General features: G+C 41.2%; 1 protein-coding gene across 4 annotated transcripts in view; it reads right to left on the reverse strand.

Annotated features, from left to right (window-relative positions):
- The window catches only part of LOC102307140 (myoferlin), a 28,654-nt gene continuing 9,817 nt past the window's right edge, over positions 1 to 18,837 (reverse strand). The window contains exons 16-55 of one of the 4 annotated variants that reach the window (XM_042225148.1): positions 18,237 to 18,319; positions 17,980 to 18,018; positions 17,567 to 17,691; positions 17,346 to 17,459; positions 16,668 to 16,845; positions 16,456 to 16,580; positions 16,190 to 16,299; positions 13,223 to 13,415; positions 12,814 to 12,969; positions 12,575 to 12,706; positions 12,294 to 12,457; positions 11,550 to 11,664; positions 11,271 to 11,373; positions 11,032 to 11,174; positions 10,615 to 10,785; positions 10,253 to 10,346; positions 10,077 to 10,154; positions 9,756 to 9,937; positions 9,247 to 9,405; positions 8,795 to 8,893; positions 8,535 to 8,696; positions 7,674 to 7,839; positions 6,837 to 6,913; positions 6,668 to 6,724; positions 4,872 to 4,883; positions 4,670 to 4,768; positions 4,409 to 4,537; positions 4,127 to 4,282; positions 3,949 to 4,040; positions 3,687 to 3,857; positions 3,436 to 3,584; positions 2,605 to 2,744; positions 2,429 to 2,517; positions 2,253 to 2,348; positions 1,961 to 2,102; positions 1,715 to 1,814; positions 1,446 to 1,636; positions 1,049 to 1,158; positions 809 to 956; positions 1 to 676 (exon numbers count right to left, since the gene is read on the reverse strand). In XM_042225148.1, coding sequence (XP_042081082.1) covers positions 638 to 676; positions 809 to 956; positions 1,049 to 1,158; positions 1,446 to 1,636; positions 1,715 to 1,814; positions 1,961 to 2,102; positions 2,253 to 2,348; positions 2,429 to 2,517; positions 2,605 to 2,744; positions 3,436 to 3,584; positions 3,687 to 3,857; positions 3,949 to 4,040; positions 4,127 to 4,282; positions 4,409 to 4,537; positions 4,670 to 4,768; positions 4,872 to 4,883; positions 6,668 to 6,724; positions 6,837 to 6,913; positions 7,674 to 7,839; positions 8,535 to 8,696; positions 8,795 to 8,893; positions 9,247 to 9,405; positions 9,756 to 9,937; positions 10,077 to 10,154; positions 10,253 to 10,346; positions 10,615 to 10,785; positions 11,032 to 11,174; positions 11,271 to 11,373; positions 11,550 to 11,664; positions 12,294 to 12,457; positions 12,575 to 12,706; positions 12,814 to 12,969; positions 13,223 to 13,415; positions 16,190 to 16,299; positions 16,456 to 16,580; positions 16,668 to 16,845; positions 17,346 to 17,459; positions 17,567 to 17,691; positions 17,980 to 18,018; positions 18,237 to 18,319 — 4,888 coding nt within the window. In that variant the 3' untranslated portion in view covers positions 1 to 637. The remainder of the gene's footprint in view (positions 677 to 808; positions 957 to 1,048; positions 1,159 to 1,445; positions 1,637 to 1,714; positions 1,815 to 1,960; positions 2,103 to 2,252; positions 2,349 to 2,428; positions 2,518 to 2,604; positions 2,745 to 3,435; positions 3,585 to 3,686; positions 3,858 to 3,948; positions 4,041 to 4,126; positions 4,283 to 4,408; positions 4,538 to 4,669; positions 4,769 to 4,871; positions 4,884 to 6,667; positions 6,725 to 6,836; positions 6,914 to 7,673; positions 7,840 to 8,534; positions 8,697 to 8,794; positions 8,894 to 9,246; positions 9,406 to 9,755; positions 9,938 to 10,076; positions 10,155 to 10,252; positions 10,347 to 10,614; positions 10,786 to 11,031; positions 11,175 to 11,270; positions 11,374 to 11,549; positions 11,665 to 12,293; positions 12,458 to 12,574; positions 12,707 to 12,813; positions 12,970 to 13,222; positions 13,416 to 16,189; positions 16,300 to 16,455; positions 16,581 to 16,667; positions 16,846 to 17,345; positions 17,460 to 17,566; positions 17,692 to 17,979; positions 18,019 to 18,236; positions 18,320 to 18,837) is intronic. The other 3 variants (XM_042225149.1, XM_042225150.1, XM_042225151.1) reach the window with 3 other exon arrangements.

Raw genomic sequence — 18,837 nt, forward strand, 5'->3', positions numbered from 1 at the left:
AATTTTTGAACAATTTATTTTTTTAATCCCATCTTTTATCCAGGAAGGAAATCTCAGAAAGTTGTTTCTGTCTTTGTGGTTGTAGCATTTTCAGTTGGAGAAACATTTCATCACTTGTTCAAGTGACTTCCAGCTGGACAATTGTCAAAGCTTGGAAGGTACCTAAAGAATGCTCCAGGCGATCCGATCAGGTCTCCATTGCAAGATGAGAAAGATGAAATTTTCCACATTGCAATTTTGCAATTTTTGAGCAGTCAAGTAATACAAATACACTTTAAAGAAACTTTGAGCTATTAATTGTGATCCCATTTATATATAATATCCACAAATATGGAAACATTTTAATAAAAAGGAATATTCCGTTTAATAAAAGTAATCCCTAAATATCACCCAAACTGGGCTAATGGGAAACACCTTTTCCATATAGTGTCTTAAACAAAACCCTTTCAAAACTAGACTGTAATGGACTGTATTGTCACAGTTTGGTGGTGTAGAAAATGTGTTCATATGTTGAAATAGTGCAAATGTGCAAGCTCCCCTTCCCATTTGTTAAAAAAAACTAAAGTTAAAAAAGGTACAAGTTGAGATAATCTGGCAGTATCTGTGTGGAGTTCGTTGCTCCTGGTGGTCCTTATTGCTAACTTAAGGGTTTCACGATCTTCATTGAGATGTAGTTCTGTAAAATGCAAGAAAGAACAATCAATCACACATTGACAAGTTTCCTATAAGTACAAAGATGATAAGACTGAACAATTTTATAATATGAGAAAACTTTGTTGTCCAGTGGTTCGCTTTTGTCTGTCCTTACCGGTAAAGAATACAACAGGATGGCGATGAAGAGGACCACTATGATGAGGATGATAAGTCCAATAAAGACCCACTTGAACCTTCTCCACACAATGAACTTCATGGTCTTACATGGGTTGGTGAACCAGAAGAAGGATGTTTCTGGGCGACTAGTAGTTGACAGAAAATGTATTTAGTAGACATCATAGCCTGTATACCTTTCAAAATTCAGCCCAGCTAATCTTGTAAAGCAGGCTCTTACTTTGGAAGGTCCAGTTTTGGATTCATGTTGGGTTCATCCCGACCTTTTCCTGCAGGTCGCTCGTCTGCATCCACTTCACTCACAATCTCCAGTGTCATCTCCACTTTGCCCTGAAAACCCAACACAAACAGAGTGACAAGACGACAAGGACCTGTGATATTTTTGGAATACTTCAACTAAATTAAGACCAATTTATCTGACAATGTTCTGCAAGTAACACATTTCCAATTTAGGACTAGTCAATAGAAAATAAAGTAGAAGTATAATGTTGTTGTCCAAAGCTCTTAATCTTTTCTCTTCATGGCACTTTGGGAATATTGTATTTTAACTCTACATTTCCAAATGTCTTGTGGTTCCATCTTATCAAATGAAAACTGAAGTTTCTATTCATACTTACACCCAGGACCTTCTTCCCATCTTGTTCAATAGAGCAAGGCCACCAGCCTCTGACTGACTGCTGAGCAAACAGAGACTTGTTCTGCTCTGCCTTGTGTGGACCTATTTCCACATTATCCATCATATCCAGAGAGCATTTCTCTGGGGTCTTCGCAGGAGCAACCAGGTTACGCAAATCCAGCTCCACAGTACCTGGGATCACAGCACATTGTACTCAGGTTTTAGAAAGGTTAGGCATAGACACACAGGTTGGACTTGAAAGTTTCTTACCTAGGTAATCATCCAGTGAGAATTTGTCATTATCCCAAATCTGAACAATCAGTTTGGGAGGAATCCGGAACTCTGTTTTATCAAGACTCCAAAAGTGTTCCTGTTATAAAAAAAAGAAGAAGAAGAAGACATTCAAACATGCTTTAACTTAATTCCAACAATACCTGTGTTTTGTTTTGTTTTTTAAATGGTATTAAAATAATCTTTGATCTACAGTATGATAAACCATCTGGCAACAAGCCTCACCTTCTTGGATACAAGGCAGAGTTGTTCAGCTGGCAGGTAGTCAAGCCCAAAGACGAATCGCCAGTTAAAGTTACCATCGCCATCCAGAGACCTGTAGTGGACATCAGTCTTCTGCTTGTCCTCCTCCATTCCTGGCATCCAGCTAGCACATAAACAACAAGCATGAATAATCATTGGCCTTTAACAGTAACCCTCTAACACAAAGTGCTGCTACCTCCTAAAGGAAGATTTTGGAGAAAGTAAACAACAATAGATTTGGACAAACAAGGGCTTTGATGCAGAATTAACACACCCTTTCACATAGATGTCGCTCATGCGCTCTCCAGTGATACTGGTCTCATCCAGAGTCACATCTGTGGTGTTCCAGATGACAGCACGCAGGAAATACCTGAATATTTGAACACAGTCATTGTTAGCTCTCAGTGACATCCGCAGCGATGAAGTACTGAAGAGAAACACAGCACTTACTTCTTTGGTTTGCGTGGTGTGATGTCAAAGGGAGGCTCGGGGAGGCCTAAGCTTTTGGGGAAAACATCCACCCACATCTGAAGTTGTCCCTAAACCAATGCAATAAATACATTTTACAAAAATAACTGAGCCTGAGTCATTGCAGCCAGAAACAGGTACAGTATGAGATGTCTAACCTGAGAGAGGTTGGGCTGAAAGGTGCTGTAAAGTGTCCTAGTTTCCACATGTTCAGGGACGAGACCCTGTGTTCTGAGCACGTGCAGACAGAGGCGTTCATAAGGTGGACCCAAGTGCTGATGAATTTCCTTGTTGCTCTCTTAATGTAGAAAAAGAAATCGATCACTAGATTGGTATTAAAACAATCTGGTGTTATAGGGGCAAAACAGTTCAGTCACAACAATATTGTATTGTTGTTGCGACCTACGCATCTACTAATCAGAAGGTTGGTGGTTCGATGCCTGCCGTTGCATGGCAAAGTATTCTTGGGCAAGATGATGAACCCCAATTTCCTCCCAGTACATTCATCGGAGTGTGAAAGTTCGATATAAAGCCCTTAAATGTAGAATAAAGTGCTTGTGTGAATGTGTATGTGATTGGATGAATGAGACATGCTGTACAAAGCACTTTGGTAGCTGAAGTAGGATACTAATGTGCTGTATGATGATCAGTCATTTATCATTTAAACAGTAAGAGATTCAAATGAACTGATTCATCTTCTTGAAATCTGAAAGTTGGAGACACATCTGAATTTCAAAACAATTCTGCTGTTTTAGCTGCATTCAAATGAATTTTGTTTAATTAATAAAACATCTAGTATTAGATGTTTTAGGGAATTAAACTATAACAATATGTAGCAATGTGAAATGTGCTAAAGACAAAACGTACTGTTAATCTTTGCCAAACAATGAGGGCATGTAGACGGGCATAATAGGGCTTAATTGTTGCTCATTTTTCAACACAAAACATCTAAATCACTCATTTATACTATTATACTTCTAACCCCTTACCAAACTGAGCCAGTGTGTATTCTTTTCCATTGAAGGTGAGTGAATTTCCATTATCTTCCGTCCTGGGCTTGGAAAGTCCTTTAAGACGAGCCAGATTCTCAAGAATCTGAGATGGCTTCAGCTGGTCCCGCCACTGGTTGATGCCAGAACTAGATGACAGGACAGTTGGAATTAATATTTCCTCAGCTCTGACTCCATGTTTTCCAAAAAATATTAAAAGGTTTCCCACTCAGGCACATCTGCTTCCTTACATGCAGTAGCTTTGAGGCAAGCCGCAGTATGAATTATATCGAGACAGGAAGCGGTTCTCCAGGTCGATCACTGTCTCGCCGACCTTCTCGTCACGAGTAAGCAGATCATAGTCATAAACAGAGATCTTCAGGTCCTTGTCCTGGGGCAGGAAACACGTCATCTCAAACATCCTAAACAACAAAAAGGACGGTTATAGAAATCTTAAGATGTAATAAATTTTCTATTTATACCTGTTTGAATCCATTGACACATAAGGTTTACCTTCCAAACACAGGGTTGAGGGTGTTGGGTAGGTAGTGGTCTCTGTCATCGATCGTGTTTTTTCCCAGTGATATCTTTATGTATGGATCGCACTGAGCAGAAAAGACAAGAAACGGTACTGACCGTACTATGTTTGACAAGATTTGTATTACTGTAGGTAATGCAGATTAACACTCACACTGCCATTATTGTCTTTGGGCTGGAGGTCCATGCCCCGAACCACATAAATCCTAACCAGACACTCCTGAGGTCCGCTATCTGGGAGTTCTCTGAACTGACGCGGTGGAGGAGCTACACCTGGGTCATCTGGCAAGGGGTACACTTTGAATGAACCCTGCAGGTACAAGAGTAAACCCCACACTCAAACAAAGAAATCAAGTTCACTGTAGTCCCCCCGTTGTAGTTAATTAACGTTTTTCTCTATCTCCAAATATTATTGTTCTAAATGATGTTAGACAACCTTAAACTCTCCAACCACAGTGGGATCATCATCGCCATTGTCGTTCTTGCCTTGCTGGAGTTTGAAGGTGTCGCAGAAATCAGTAAGCCCTTTGAATTCTGGGACATCTTCCAGTTCGCAGTCATAGATCTGAAAATGAACAACACTCACATTCAAGTTGTCTGTAACAACCAAAGAGGAGCGTACGTACTATTTGAAATACATAGACCAAGATGAATGATTAGTTTATGAGTGTTGTGTGAGGAAATGGAGCTGGCTTACTTTGAGGGTATCGTATCCTTTCTTGAGGTAAGGACCACATTTCTCCTGGTCTCCTAGCGAGACGTAGAATTTACTCCACCAATCAACTGTCTCTTTTTCCTAAAGATGGAATTGTCCTGCATTTTAATCTCACTGCATTTGGGAAAAGAAGTTGATTTGTCTGCTATTAAATCTTATTTCATCAACTACTAATAAGTCTTACCTTCTCAGCAACCTTTGGTGATTGAAGATGCACCAAAAACAAAAATAAAAACAAGTCAAAAATATTTATAACAGTAACAAAAACAGTAAGAAGACAAACATTAAATGGAACAAAACTGAAAAGATAGCAGAAAATCGAAATGCAAAGAAGTTGATAAAGTGCTATCAGCCACAGTTTGATGACTGACAGTGATTCTGTGAAAGGGTGTAGCAACAACAATGAGCTTTTAACACAGCAGACATTTTGACATATCAAACTGAGATCTAAATGATTCATTTCATTTAGTGTATACCTTAATATTCGACATTGCTGTTTTAATATCTTGTGTTAACTTACTGAATCAATATTGATTTTATTTTTCATATATGCCCTTCATGCTATGCCAGTTTAAAATGTCTGCTGTGAAAAAGGTGCTAATAGCAGGTAGCGTGGCTCTGGTGGTGAGGCCCATTGCCTGCCATGACTGACATCTGTTTTTAAATAAATCAAAGGACTAAATTTTCACGTCATTCATAGATTTCATTTTTCACTAAGTTTCATTTGTGGTCAGAACAACAATTTATTTATTGGTCAACTAAAAAAAAGACATTTTGGGAAATACAGTATTGTCTAAATGTCTTGAGCCACCCCTCATTTCTGCATATTTTACTTCCAAGGATAATTGTCTGCGCTGTGTCCTTAAAGAAATTTAAGGACACTGGACAAGTGGAATACAAAAAAAACTAGGTGCAATGCCTCTTCTAGTATCCGAAGCCTCATTAGAAATGGTCTCGATGTAAGGATGGCTGTCAAGAAGCCATTCTTAAGGAAGGGAAACAGGGAGAAAAGGCTGCGTTATGCCAAATTGTACAGGGGCGATTGGTCTGACAGAAAGATGAATCCAAATTTGAAACATTTGGTTCAAATCTTTGTCACCACAAACAAGAGAGAGGTACAACAGTGGCTGTCTACAGCCATCTGTAAAACATGGTTTGGAGCTGCATTTAAGCCAGTCAGGTTGAGCATCCTGTCAAAACTGATGGAATTATAAATGCAGAAATGTAGCTTCTGATTTTGCTCCCATATAAAACAGCATGTGGAAAGCACTGAATCAGCAACAGCCTCATATATGAATGAGAGGTGGCTTTTGCACAATACTGTACCTTTATTTTCTTGAGTCACACGAGTTAGATGCAAACAATCATTATGATTCCACACACATGTCTATGTGCTAAATTTGAGTCTACTGCCACCACCCAGTTATCTCTGCATAAAGACTGCTGTTGTTAGTAGTAGTAGTATTTTTTACAGATTTAATACTGGCTACTGTTTGAACTGTTGAATGAATTAATAATAGCACTTAGACTGTACCCACGGACAATCCCAGACTAGCTTTTTCTACCTAATTTGAGTCTGAACTTGAGTACTAGCAGTAGCATCACATTTAGCATTTAGAGCAGTTTCATTTTTCAATCTCTATGCAGGAAAATATAGGAAAAATAAGGGTATTTCCCAAAGTATCAAACTTTCTTTAAGTAGGAAACTTGTAGGCATGTTCTTTTTGAGGTTTCAGTAGCAGCACTAGCTTCTAAGTTTAGATGCCTGAACATCTATGCTACAATCGATGCTACAATAACAATGTGCTCAATAAAATATGCCAGATAAGACTGCAGTTATTGTGGCAACTCCCCTGTAGATTCATGGCTTTGTGATAGGATTTTTGTTCAGCTTTCTTTAGCTCTGTGATTGTCAGCCATTCAGCATCATTGGAGCCCCGCCTTGTGAATTAGAAAGCCATAATAAGTAACCATACATACAAAATGGGAGGTAGGGGATGCCATTTTGTCGACAGCAGCTGACATGCTGTACATAAACTGTAAGCCAGAGTAATCAGAGTAAGTTTGTCAGATTTGACTTGATAGTCAAATTCTGCTCTTAGGTGAACAGAGGAAACGTCTGAGTGTTAGGAAAGGTGGTGGGGCGTACCTGAGCTTCTAGCAGTGGCCTTGTCTCCTCCATGGTGATAGAGACATGTTTGTGAGGCGACGCCATCATCAGAGCCACTGTTAACATTGAGCAGTTACTTTTATCTCTGTGCATAAACTGTATCAAAGTTTGTACCTAGTGTTTCTCTATTAACATACTACAGGCTGTATAACAACCCTAATTCAAAAAAGATGGGATGCCGGGAATAAAAAAGGATAAATAAAGATTCAGAAATCTCATACGCCCAATAAAACATATCAAATGGATTAATTTAAGAAAGAAAATTTGTTCCTTTTGAATTTGGTGGCAGCACTGTTCACCACTGTATAGTATCCCATCTTCTTTTAACACACAGATTGTAAACATCTGGGAACTAAGGAGACCAGCTGCTGGACTTTTGGGAGGGGAATGTGGTCCCACTCTTGTCTGATGTTAGATTCTAGTTGATCAACAGTTCTCAATCTTCTGTGTGGAATTTTTCATTTCATGATGTGTCAAATGTTTTTAACGTCTGGACTGCAGGCAGGCCACATCCAGACCCCAGATTCTTCTCCTAGGAATCCATGCTGTTGTTATAGCTGCAGAAAGTTGCTGCCATCAAAAGTAATTTGAAAAACACTTGATAAGTTTTCTATTTTCTGTTGTGATGAGATTTTGAAATCATCACATTATTTTTCTATTACATGGTTGCACAGTGTCCCAGCTTAAGTGCCTTAAACTTAAATTCTTTCTAATGGCCGTAGGGACCAATTCCTCTGGTCGCAAAGCAAAAGTTAACTGCTAGTTTTTCAACATGACGTTCATTGCAGGTTGCTGCAGTCTATGATCTGCTCTTACTTTTAGATGACATTGCTCCTTCGGCGGTGATGACATATGGATCACATCTGAACTGCTCCAAAGAACTGATAGTGCACTGGCCTACCACGGGCTTCCTGCCAAATGGACGGTGGTCTATTACCTTCAGCACAATTGGAGGCATGTACATCTCTTCCTTCGGAAGAAGCTGGATGGAGAGTATAGAGGAAATGGAATAAATAATCAGGGTTTAAATCAATAATAAATAATAAATAATAATTGAATATTAAGTTGAATGATTCGGGTGTTGGTGTTTTTTTAGACTTTTTCAGAGCAAGAGTAAAGTTTCCTTTTTTGACAAAGCGTATAGTTGGTGCTTGATCGGGTGACCTCCCTTAGTTACACTGCAAGAGGTCTAGGCTGCTACGGGCTTCCCATGATGCACTGGTTTTCTTCTTCACTCACTGAGTGTTTATACACAACTCTGCATTTAATCATTATTTACTTTTAATCTCTGGCTCTCTGCCATAGTATGTCTTTGTTTTGTCTTCCTCACCTCACCCACGACACATAATAGCAGATGTGCCTGGTTCTGCCCCAGGTTTCTTCCTGTTAAAAGGGAGTTTTCCCTCTCACGGTTGGAAAAGTGCTAACTAATAGCGGGTCTTCTTATCGTTGGGGTTTTCTCTGTTTTTTCTATTTTATTGCAGGGTCTTTACATTAAAATATAAAGTGTTTTGAGGCAACTGTTGTGCTTTCGGGCTATATAAACAAAACTAAACTGAAATGAATCGAAAAAAGTTTCAAAATTAAAAGTTAATTTAGTTAAATTATTCTTTCTTTCAGACACTTATTTTCCTAATTCTTATGCATAACATAGAGCTTGTGTAGTACTGCCATTACCACTTTGATGAAGAGGACAGAGCTCGGGAAGTTTGGATTCTTCTTCATGTTCTTGATGACGGCCGACTCTACCCTCTGCCCCCCACATTCCACCACGAGGCTGGGTGACGATATTGCTGCCAGTTGGTATGGCTTCATTTTCCTCAGGCCCCATGCAAGAATCTGAAATCAATTATAGATTGGGGAGTTTTAATGAGGTCAAATTCCATGCGTGTCCATCACTTTAGAAGGGAAAGTATATATATAAGGCTGTATTTTACCTCCACAGCAGTCAGCTGCACCACAGGGCGAATGCCCTGAGGTACCATGTAGATGTTCTCTCTCTTTGGGGGAACTAGTGGAAGATCTGAGTCTCCTGACTACAGAGACAGAGGCATTCATTAGGCTTTATTTTTTTCTTGTTATTTTTCCTACAAGACTACACTTGGTTCCATGGGAGTTATAAAGGAATGACGAAAACAACATTACACCTTACATTTCATATAAGAAATATCAACAGTAATCACCAAAACTACATGGACATGATAAAAGGAGACGAAAAGATGAAAACATTGTTTAAGTTAAGGATTTATTACTCAGTATGTATGTATGACAGACTGTGTGCGACGGAGGTAACACAGTTTTGAGGACGTCTCACAGACCTGAAGGCCCAGAGAACAATTTTTAAAAAATGCTATAAAACAGACTATTGTCCACTACTTTCTTTTCAAACCTTGTTTTTAAGAATGAGTTCAGCAGCCACAAGAGCCTCCCCGGCCACCTTCCCCTTCTGGATGATGGGATGCCACAACAGTTTTGGTGTCTGATCCATAGCAGAATTCAGTTTTACTATTGGGGTGCAAATACTGCGGCCCAGCATTTCGTCCTTCCCCTGAAACAGAAACTTCCAAGATTACCATGCATATTCTGATATGTGTGCATAATTAAATAAACATGAGTTTTACAGAGGATTTTGTAAGAGTAACAGATGAATGGTGTATATTGCTTTAAAGACAATTAAAACTGTGTAAAGGAAGATGTCAAATGTTTTTTCTTATAACTTAAGCTGGAAAAGTAAAAAGTTTCACTGAAGTCAACTTCAGTGTGATTTCAAAATACAGTTTTACTGTAAGTATCTGCACAAAATCATCAATCAGGGATCTTACAACACTGTAAGCACTGAACAAACAGATTCATTGTGCAGAAGACTTCTCTATATACGGTCTATATCCCTCAGCGTACCACTTGGTCACTATCGTAGAACTCCAGGACAACATTGGGAGGGCGGTAAGCAATCTTCTGGGGGTCTCCGTAAATCTCTACATCATTAAAAATCAGAGTCTGGTCCCAGGTTGGGTTCAGAGTTGCTCTTAGCTTCTCTGTTGTCTTACTGACATGCAGGAAGGAGACATGTGCATATGGATCTGTGGTGGAAAAAAAAGTAGTTTTACCATTTTATTTAACAAAGGGCTTTTGCAGTGATACTTATTTAAGTTCAAATCTAAATCCACTCGAAGTCTTAGGTTTTATATGCATTAAATTTCATTCTTGATTTAATCTTACCAGAGAAACTATCTTTGTCCATGGAGGTCATGTTGCGTGCCTGATGGACGTAGACACGGAGATGGTACATATATGACCCTAAAGAGGAACACAACATGAATGAAGCGGACAGTCAAAAATCATTCTATGCAAATGCAAAATGCATTCATATGTTCACTTGTATGTGCATCACTCACTGTCAAAGGAGCAGGACACAGTAGGCGTGTTGGCACCAAACAGCTTGGTAGCGTCACCCTTGGAATCTTTCTCTTTCTCTTCTGTGTCAATACCCTGCCGGGAAAACCAGACAGTTATTACAGATTCATATTTCACACGCTCCCAGGAACAAAGAAAACACACACACACATGACAGCTCTGTAGATGGGGTTAATTCATAAGCAAATATTTGGTGACTCAGCAAGATCAGGTTGACTTCCAGCTTTGTATAACATCCCATCCTCTCTGGCTTATTCTTGCACTATTACTACTATGCCATTGTCAATCAGATGTTAAAAAAAGTAGTTCAACATCAACAAAAAATCGATTTTCTCATTCTCACCAATGCTCCCTCCAGCTGGAAGATGGCAGCTGCTCCGAGGCGACCTTCCGGTGCCATTTTTCTCCTCCAGCGCCTTCGCCGAAACGTATCTGATGACCTCTCATTTCTGTGGAATTTCCAGCCAATCAGAGAAGAGAATTCCCAGCCCTCAGGGTTGCCTTGATCCCGCCTCTGCGTGCAAAAAGGGACTTATAGTTAACAGGTTGAAACGTTTGTTCTACCTGGATCTAAGAACTAAATTGAGCATAGCATTAGTTCAGGCAGGCCACCAAGTCAAACACAGCCACAGCCCTGGTAGATTATCTCATGTATGTGTCAATACGCATGGAAGTTGCAATTGTATTTTACAAAATTAGAATCAATTATAAAAGAAATGGCAAAGCAGTACATAGTCCTGCCCTACTGTGCAGTGCTGACCTCCACAGCTGCTCCTCCGGGGACTTTACTCCTCTTGCGGGGTCGAATCAGCCTTCTTCTGCGGTGAACGTGGTACATCTTCTCTGCAGGAACCCAGGACCGAGGCTTGTCATCTGGAGGAATGGTGACTCCATATTCCCAGCCTTTAAACACCACACAGGCATTCATACCAAAAATGTCCTTAGTTATATGGTTTAAATTTTTTTTTTTTAGTTATGCTGTGAGGTGAGTGTCTGCACCTTGATCATCCACAGCTCTGTTGATATCCACAGTCCACTCATCCTCCCAGTTCCAACCTGGGGGACAATCAAACTCTGTAGGGTTGCGACTTTTCTCTCCATTCTGCACAACCAAAAAGAGTCACTTAGTGGTATATATATGCTTATAAATGTATCTATATTAAGAGTGTGGGATTATTATCTATTCCAGGCATTTGGGTGAGTCAGCAGTTAACATGTATGGTTACATTAATGCCTCAATATTTGTTTATCAAGAAGAAAAGAAAACTGTGTTCTCACCACATCAGTGAAGGGTTCAGAAGCAGCCTTCCAGTCTCCACCTGGGAAGCGGGTCTCATTCTGGAAAACCTCATCCATGAATTCAGTGTGTCCTGCATCAGCTTCTGTTAGCAGACTGAAATAACAAATAAGACTAAATATAAAAAGAGAATTCAACAATGAGAATATCTACCGTTGCAAACGTCAGTATCAAAAACACAAAACACGCGGCAACATCAGTGCACTGTAGTGTGTGTGCGTGTGGTGTGAAACACAAGGAAGCGTTTACATAGTTTGTCAAGCAGTGTTTACATGTTGGGAGTTTCCTAACCGATAAGTTAGCCTAACAAACCCTGTGCTCATCTTACTGAAAGTATGTGCTCCATATTATTACTGTTAGACTCACGTCTGACACCCTCCATCAAACAATGTTTGGGAGTTCTGTTTTTCCACTTTACTCTGCTTTTTTGACAGCTAGAAGTTTGGGTATACAGTGAGAGGCAAAAATCGGCTGGTAACACTTGGAGTGCAGAATGAGTTCGCCTCTGAGTTTACAGATAGGTTAAAAAGATTACGTGAATGACTTCCGTCAGTTTGATACATTTCCATTAATTGACTGCTCAGTGGCATGAGGAGAATGTAAACATGAGAGAGTCCATGTGGCTTATTTCCTTCACACTGCGCCACTCAGTGTTTACCAAGGTAAGGTAGTGGTGAAAACGTCAAACAAATCCTGCTTAGATGACCAATTCCAATTACACTCACGCTTTCTCTGGATCAATGAACCACTCAGACTCCCACTCCCATCCTCTGGGTGGAATGAAGTACTCCTTTTTTAGCTTCAGTTTGCCGGTTACATCAGAAAACTTATGGCGTCCCACCAGTCCCGTAGTCCCCCACTTCCCAAACACCTGAGCCTGATTTTCGTACTGTAATACACAGGAAGACGGGCTTGGTTTTAGGAGCTGAGAACACTTGTAATAAGACACATGTATTACAATGTAATACTTGTGTGTGAATCCCAGGTATGTGTGGGAGAAGCATACCAGTTCGGCAAACACACTGAAGCTTCCCTCGGAGTATGAGCTGAACTTTTTCTCATGTGCAGACAGACCCAGCCACATGTTAACTCTAATCTGAACTGGCACCTTTAAGCCCTTGTTCTTGTCCATGGGGTACTGTGGAGATGGAGAATAAAAAGCATAGAAAAGCAGCTGATTACTACATAACATTCAAACATTTCTTTTATTTATTTTTTTGCCTGTTTTTGACAGTTCATGTGTACCTGTAAATACACAGTCTGTGTCTTGCCGCAATGCTGCCCACAGGCCTGCTCACTGAATGTAGAGTAGAGGATCTGATGAGCTGGGATGCGACTGCAGGCCACTCTTTTCTCACCCCGTAGCATCCAGATGATCACATCAGGCATGCTGATCTGGGGCTGGACACAGTTAGAAAAACCATGTGAACTTATGCAGTGCTTATGGAAAGACTCTGTATCATGCCTTAGCACACAGATTTGTCCAATAATTAGGATGAATGTCTTGCATTCTTTTGACATGTTACTGCATCACGAGGCTTTTGCATGACACAGTGTATATAATCAATGCTGTACAGATTCCTACAAATACTATTTTTCCTACTAATACTTTTTTTTTTTTTAAATCAAAGAAGCATTTTTGCTGTGTTTATACCTCTTCAGCCAGCATTTTGAGCTTTTCTACCCAGGACTCCAAGTCGGACAAAGTGTCACGGATCTCTCCGGCCTCCTCTCTCATGCGTCTGGCTCCATCTTTGATGCTGGTCAAAGCCCTGTCTCGCAGCTTCTTGATCTGGATGTCCAGAGTTGTCAGGTTGGAGTGGCCCTCGAGCTCAGGTGTTGGGAAACTCAAGGAAAGCAGACACAATTTTACTCATTTCAGCGCGGCCAAAAAAGTTAAATAATTAAGCAGTTAACTCTTCATAACTGAAGCCGGTTCTTTCTCAGCCTACTATCATCTTATATACTCAAAATCCTCTCAAGCAAATATGTGGCATATCTCAACTGTTATGAATTGCTGTCAAATTAAGACAGTGTTTTATGTAAAATCCTCTCCCCCCCCCCCATTTTTACCTAATATATAAATCATGTACTCTCAATAGTTTGTGTACTTCATTTAGGAATCAGGCCGAGTAGTCATTATACACTGCATGTTTCTTAGGCAGTAGGTCACTCTAGAGTTAAAAAATGACCATGATCTCTAAACAGTTGCTACACATTAGAGATATGACACAGAGAATTCATTCACAAATTAATCTAAGCTAGTGAGTCTAAAGGGAAACTTTTCAAGTGTATGTATCCATAAAATGTTACAATTTTTTTGAACAACCCTCCATGCTTATGTCTTATGACCAGTACTACCACATATCTAAGAGTGGCTATAGTAGAGGATAAATAAGACTTGAACTAAAAAATGCAATTCAAAACAGGAGAATAAGCACAGTCCGATGTTGTTCCTGGGAGATATATATATATATATATATATATATATATATATATATATATAAATAGTACTTACAAAAGATTGCAAGAATACCAGAGGCGCAAAACACCAACTACTGGTAGACAGAACAGTCAGCCGAGACTGCAAGACCAGACTGACCAACCTGTGCACTGCCTGGATTGATTACAAGAAGGCCTATGACTCAATGCCCCACAGCTGGATACTGGAATGCCTAGAATTGTACAAGATCAATGGGACCCTAAGAGCCTTCATCAGGAACTCAATGGGGATGTGGCGTACAACACTAGAGGCCAACTCCAAGCCCATAGCACAAGTCACCATCAAGTGCGGGATCTACCAAGGAGATGCTCTGTCCCCACTGCTGTTCTGCATAGGCCTGAACCCCCTCAGTGAGATCATTAACAAGACTGGCTACGGATACCGACTACGGAACGGAGCAGTTGTCAGCCACCTCCTGTACATGGATGACATCAAGCTGTATGCCAAGAGTGAACGAGACATCGATTCACTGATCCACACTACCAGGCTATACAGCAATGACATTGGAATGTCGTTCGGACTGGAGAAGTGTAGTCGGATGGTAACAAAGAGAGGGAAGGTAGTCAGAACTGAGGGGATTGAACTACCAGAAGGCAACATTGCAGACATAGAGGACAGTTACAAGTACCTGGGGATCCCGCAGGCAAATGGGAACCATGAAGAGACCGCTAGAAAAGCTGCAACCACCAAGTACCTGCAGAGGGTCAGGCAAGTCCTGAGGAGTCAGCTGAATGGTAAGAACAAGATCCGGGCCATCAACACGTACGCCCTGCCCGTGATCAGGTACCCTGCTGGGGTAATAGGCTGGCCAAAGGAGGAGATAGAAGCCACTGACATAAAGACAAGAAAGCTCCTTACCATGCATGGAGGGTTTCACCCCAAGTCCAGCACCCTGAGGCTGTACGCTAAGCGGAAGGAAGGGGGCCGGGGACTGGTGAGTGTCAGCACCACAGTCCAGGATGAGACAACGAACATCCAAGAATACATTGGGAAGATGGCCCCAACTGACCTAGTGCTCAGTGAATACCTCAGGCAGCAGAAACCCAAGAAAGAGGAGGGAGACGAGGAACCATCATGGAAGGACAGGCCCCTGCACGGTATGTACCACCGGCAGATAGAGGAGGTGGCTGATATCCAGAAATCCTACCAGTGGCTGGACAAAGCTGGACTGAAAGACAGCACAGAGGCACTAATCATGGCAGCACAAGAACAAGCTCTGAGTACAAGATCCATAGAGGCTGGGGTCTATCACACCAGGCAAGACCCCAGGTGCAGGCTGTGTAAAGATGCCCCAGAGACAATCCAGCACATAACAGCAGGGTGCAAGATGCTAGCAGGCAAGGCATACATGGAACGCCACAACCAAGTGGCCGGCATAGTGTACAGGAACATCTGTGCCGAGTATAACCTGGAAGTCCCGAGGTCAAAATGGGAGATGCCCCCAAGGGTGGTGGAGAATGACCGAGCTAAGATCCTGTGGGACTTCCAGATACAGACGGACAAAATGGTGGTGGCTAACCAACCGGACATAGTGGTGGTAGACAAACAGAAGAAGACGGCCGTAGTGATCGATGTAGCGGTTCCGAATGACAGCAATATCAGGAAGAAGGAACACGAGAAGCTGGAGAAATACCAAGGGCTCAGAGAAGAGCTCGAGAGGATGTGGAGGGTGAAGGTAACGGTGGTCCCCGTGGTAATCGGAGCACTAGGTGCGGTGACTCCCAAGCTAGGCGAGTGGCTCCAGCAGATCCCGGGAATAACATCGGAGATCTCTGTCCAGAAGAGCGCAGTCCTGGGAACAGCTAAGATACTGCGCAGGACCCTCAAGCTCCCAGGCCTCTGGTAGAGGACCCGAGCTTGAAGGATAAACCGCCCGCAGGGGCGTGCTGGGTGTTTTTTTTATATATATATATATATATATATATATATATAATATATATATATATATATATATATATATATATATATATATATATATATTATATATATATATATTTATTTATTTATTTTTTTTTTTTTTTTAATTTATTTATTTATATTCAAGGGATCCATCCTGTGAATCACCAGGATGTACTTGTGCTTGATTTGTTTGTATTTCTCACAACATGCTCCATTTACCTTTCTAGGTCTTCAATCAGCTGATTGAGTAACTTCAGCCACACCTCAGCTAGCTGGTTGTCTGAGACTTTTGCCAAGATTGCCGTTTTAAATTCCTCCAAGTTTGATTGCTGCAACAACAAAACAGTGGTGAGGATTATGTTGGATTATGTTCCCACCTCACGGAGTTACAAACACATGTCAAACATTAGCAGAGCCGTTTCAAAGCAGGCTCTGTACAGGCCATGAATCCTAAACTCAACTGAAAGCATTCATTGCAGTATTACCAAGTGGTGAGTAATGTAGAGGATGATGTTGACGGAGTCCAGACGGTGGCTGATGTCCTCCCAGTATGAGGTAACCACAACCACTGGCTTAGTGTTTGCCCAGGGCAGGTAGTAATAATGATTACCTGGAGAAACATTACATGCCATTAAAAATCATGTGGTCATTCAGTGCTTGAGAACATCATGTATTCAGTGCAGATTTCACCACTCACCATCAAATATAGCACAACTATATTGTGTGGTGGAGGCCAGCGGTTTGCAGGTGGTGTCCAGTTTGTTGCCATAATTACCGATGCTGACCTCAAACTGGATTGGTTCTCCAGGTTCCTGAATCATTGAGGCGCTGTGGAAGACTGCACAGAGGCAGTATTTTCTCCTCTTCTGGTATTTCTGATTAAGGAGGAGACACAGAACAGAGAAAGAGAGGTAGAAAGTTGTTGACTATAGGCTGTATATAAAAGATGGCCATAGCTTCTGGTCTTAAAAACTGAACCCAGCGCTAAAGGTGCCTTAAAAATGCATTCTTCCTAATGGAAAGCAGGGGGTGACTATTGGTTCCAAAAAGAAACCCAATTCTATGTCCATGAGAAGTCTCTGACCAAATTAGTCAGCCTTCCACACGATTCATTGGCTCATTAAACATTTTTCTAAAGATCTTATGATTTCAATAACTATCTTATAATCTTGTTGTTTATTTTCTAACTTATGGGCTCATTCAGAATAACATGGAAGATAAAGCAGGGTACGCCTTAAGCCAAGATTGACAAGTCACTCATATAAGGGTGATATCCAAATATGCATCCATCTTTTATATACAGTCTATGGTTTTGACCTATGAAAAAAGTAACAGGAAAAGTGAAAATTGAAACCAGCCACACGACAGCCAATACCTGTACCACCAGGACGTCATCACTGTGGATTTTGTCTACTGCTTTGTCTGCTTTCCCCTCTAGCTTAGTGGACAGCTCGACCAGAATCCTGCCTCTGTACGCCACGCCTTCTCCCTTTACAAGGACAACATAATGAAATCTTAAAAACCCAACAAAGGCGATTGAAGAAAAGCATGAAAGAGAAATTCATAAGATAGCAGTTATCGTGTCTTCTCCACTACCTTGCCAAAATTGAGATCCTCATAGGGGTCTGGGAAGCCAGTGAACTCTCTGGGGCTGCCATACAAGTTGATATAACAGGGCCCAAACGCAGGCAGGAAGCCCACCTCAGACTCCCCTGAGTTACCTGGAGAGAGAAAATGGCAGTCAAGCTGATATAGTGAAGCAAAGTCAAGCTAAAGCGAAAGGTTTGATGCCACTAGGTGTTACTAGGTGACTATTGGAGGTGGCGGGTGGAGGCAGTGAATGGTGGGGCAAGCAGGTGCAGAGACTGTGACAGCAAAACATTCAATATGAAAACAGAGCAACGCACAGTTATATTGGCAACAGGGAACAAAGAAAGTTAGACATAATCAACATTGTAGCACGAGCGTCATGCGCTATGACCCATGCAACACAGAGCAAAAAGAGAAACCTTCATAAGACGCCGTTGCCCCATATTCCGGATGTTCCTCTATTCCAGGAGAAGAAAAGGACAAGTCGAGTACCATTTAGAAGGGAACACAATGAGGCACATTGGTATAATGCATTCTTTCATACACTCATACAACAACATCTAGATATGTGAGATGAAGAAAAAATCAACTTCTCTGCTGACGTTTTAATTTAAAGCTAAAATGTTACGTCTTGGTCCTGTTTTCTGGGATAAAGTAGACATAAATAAATGATTACCTTCTATCTCTCCACCAGAGGAGGCTATGTTGGCCAGATTCAGGTACGTGGTGCCGATGGCATCATTTCCTGTCAAACGATCCCTGCAGTCACACATAATAACTTCAGGCCCAGTCCACACAAACATGCACACATAGACACATAGCCCGCACTCGTGCGATTAACAGTAAAATGACATGCAAATGTCACAGTGTATCTGCGGTGCTACGCTCTGCTTTGTCCACTACCACTATGAAGTAGGACATTGAACAATGGCTCACGTTTTATTGGTTTTTGTTGGAAGTTTTGGGATGTTTTCTGTTTTTTCTTCCTTTTTTTCACAGTGGACTTTATTGCCCTCTCAGTATATTTTCAACACCTAACAGACTTTTTTCTAACCTTTTCCTCTGGCACTTTTTTTCTATCCAGCCTTCCTGGAGCCGAGTTATCTGACAGTTGCTTTTCTCAGAAACACACAATGATGACCCGAGAGTCAGTGCCAGCCGAGCATGTTATTCAGGGAAGGGTGTGGCTAGCACAGCATTATTCTCTTAAAGCTAGTATTAGGACAAGGATATGCACACACCTGCGTGCACACACACACTGACCACACTACACAAAC

Source organism: Haplochromis burtoni, unplaced genomic scaffold, assembly GCF_018398535.1.
Source record: "Haplochromis burtoni strain Fernald_Lab_line unplaced genomic scaffold, NCSU_Asbu1 Contig_162, whole genome shotgun sequence".
In the NCBI taxonomy this organism is placed as follows: Eukaryota; Metazoa; Chordata; class Actinopteri; order Cichliformes; family Cichlidae; genus Haplochromis; species Haplochromis burtoni.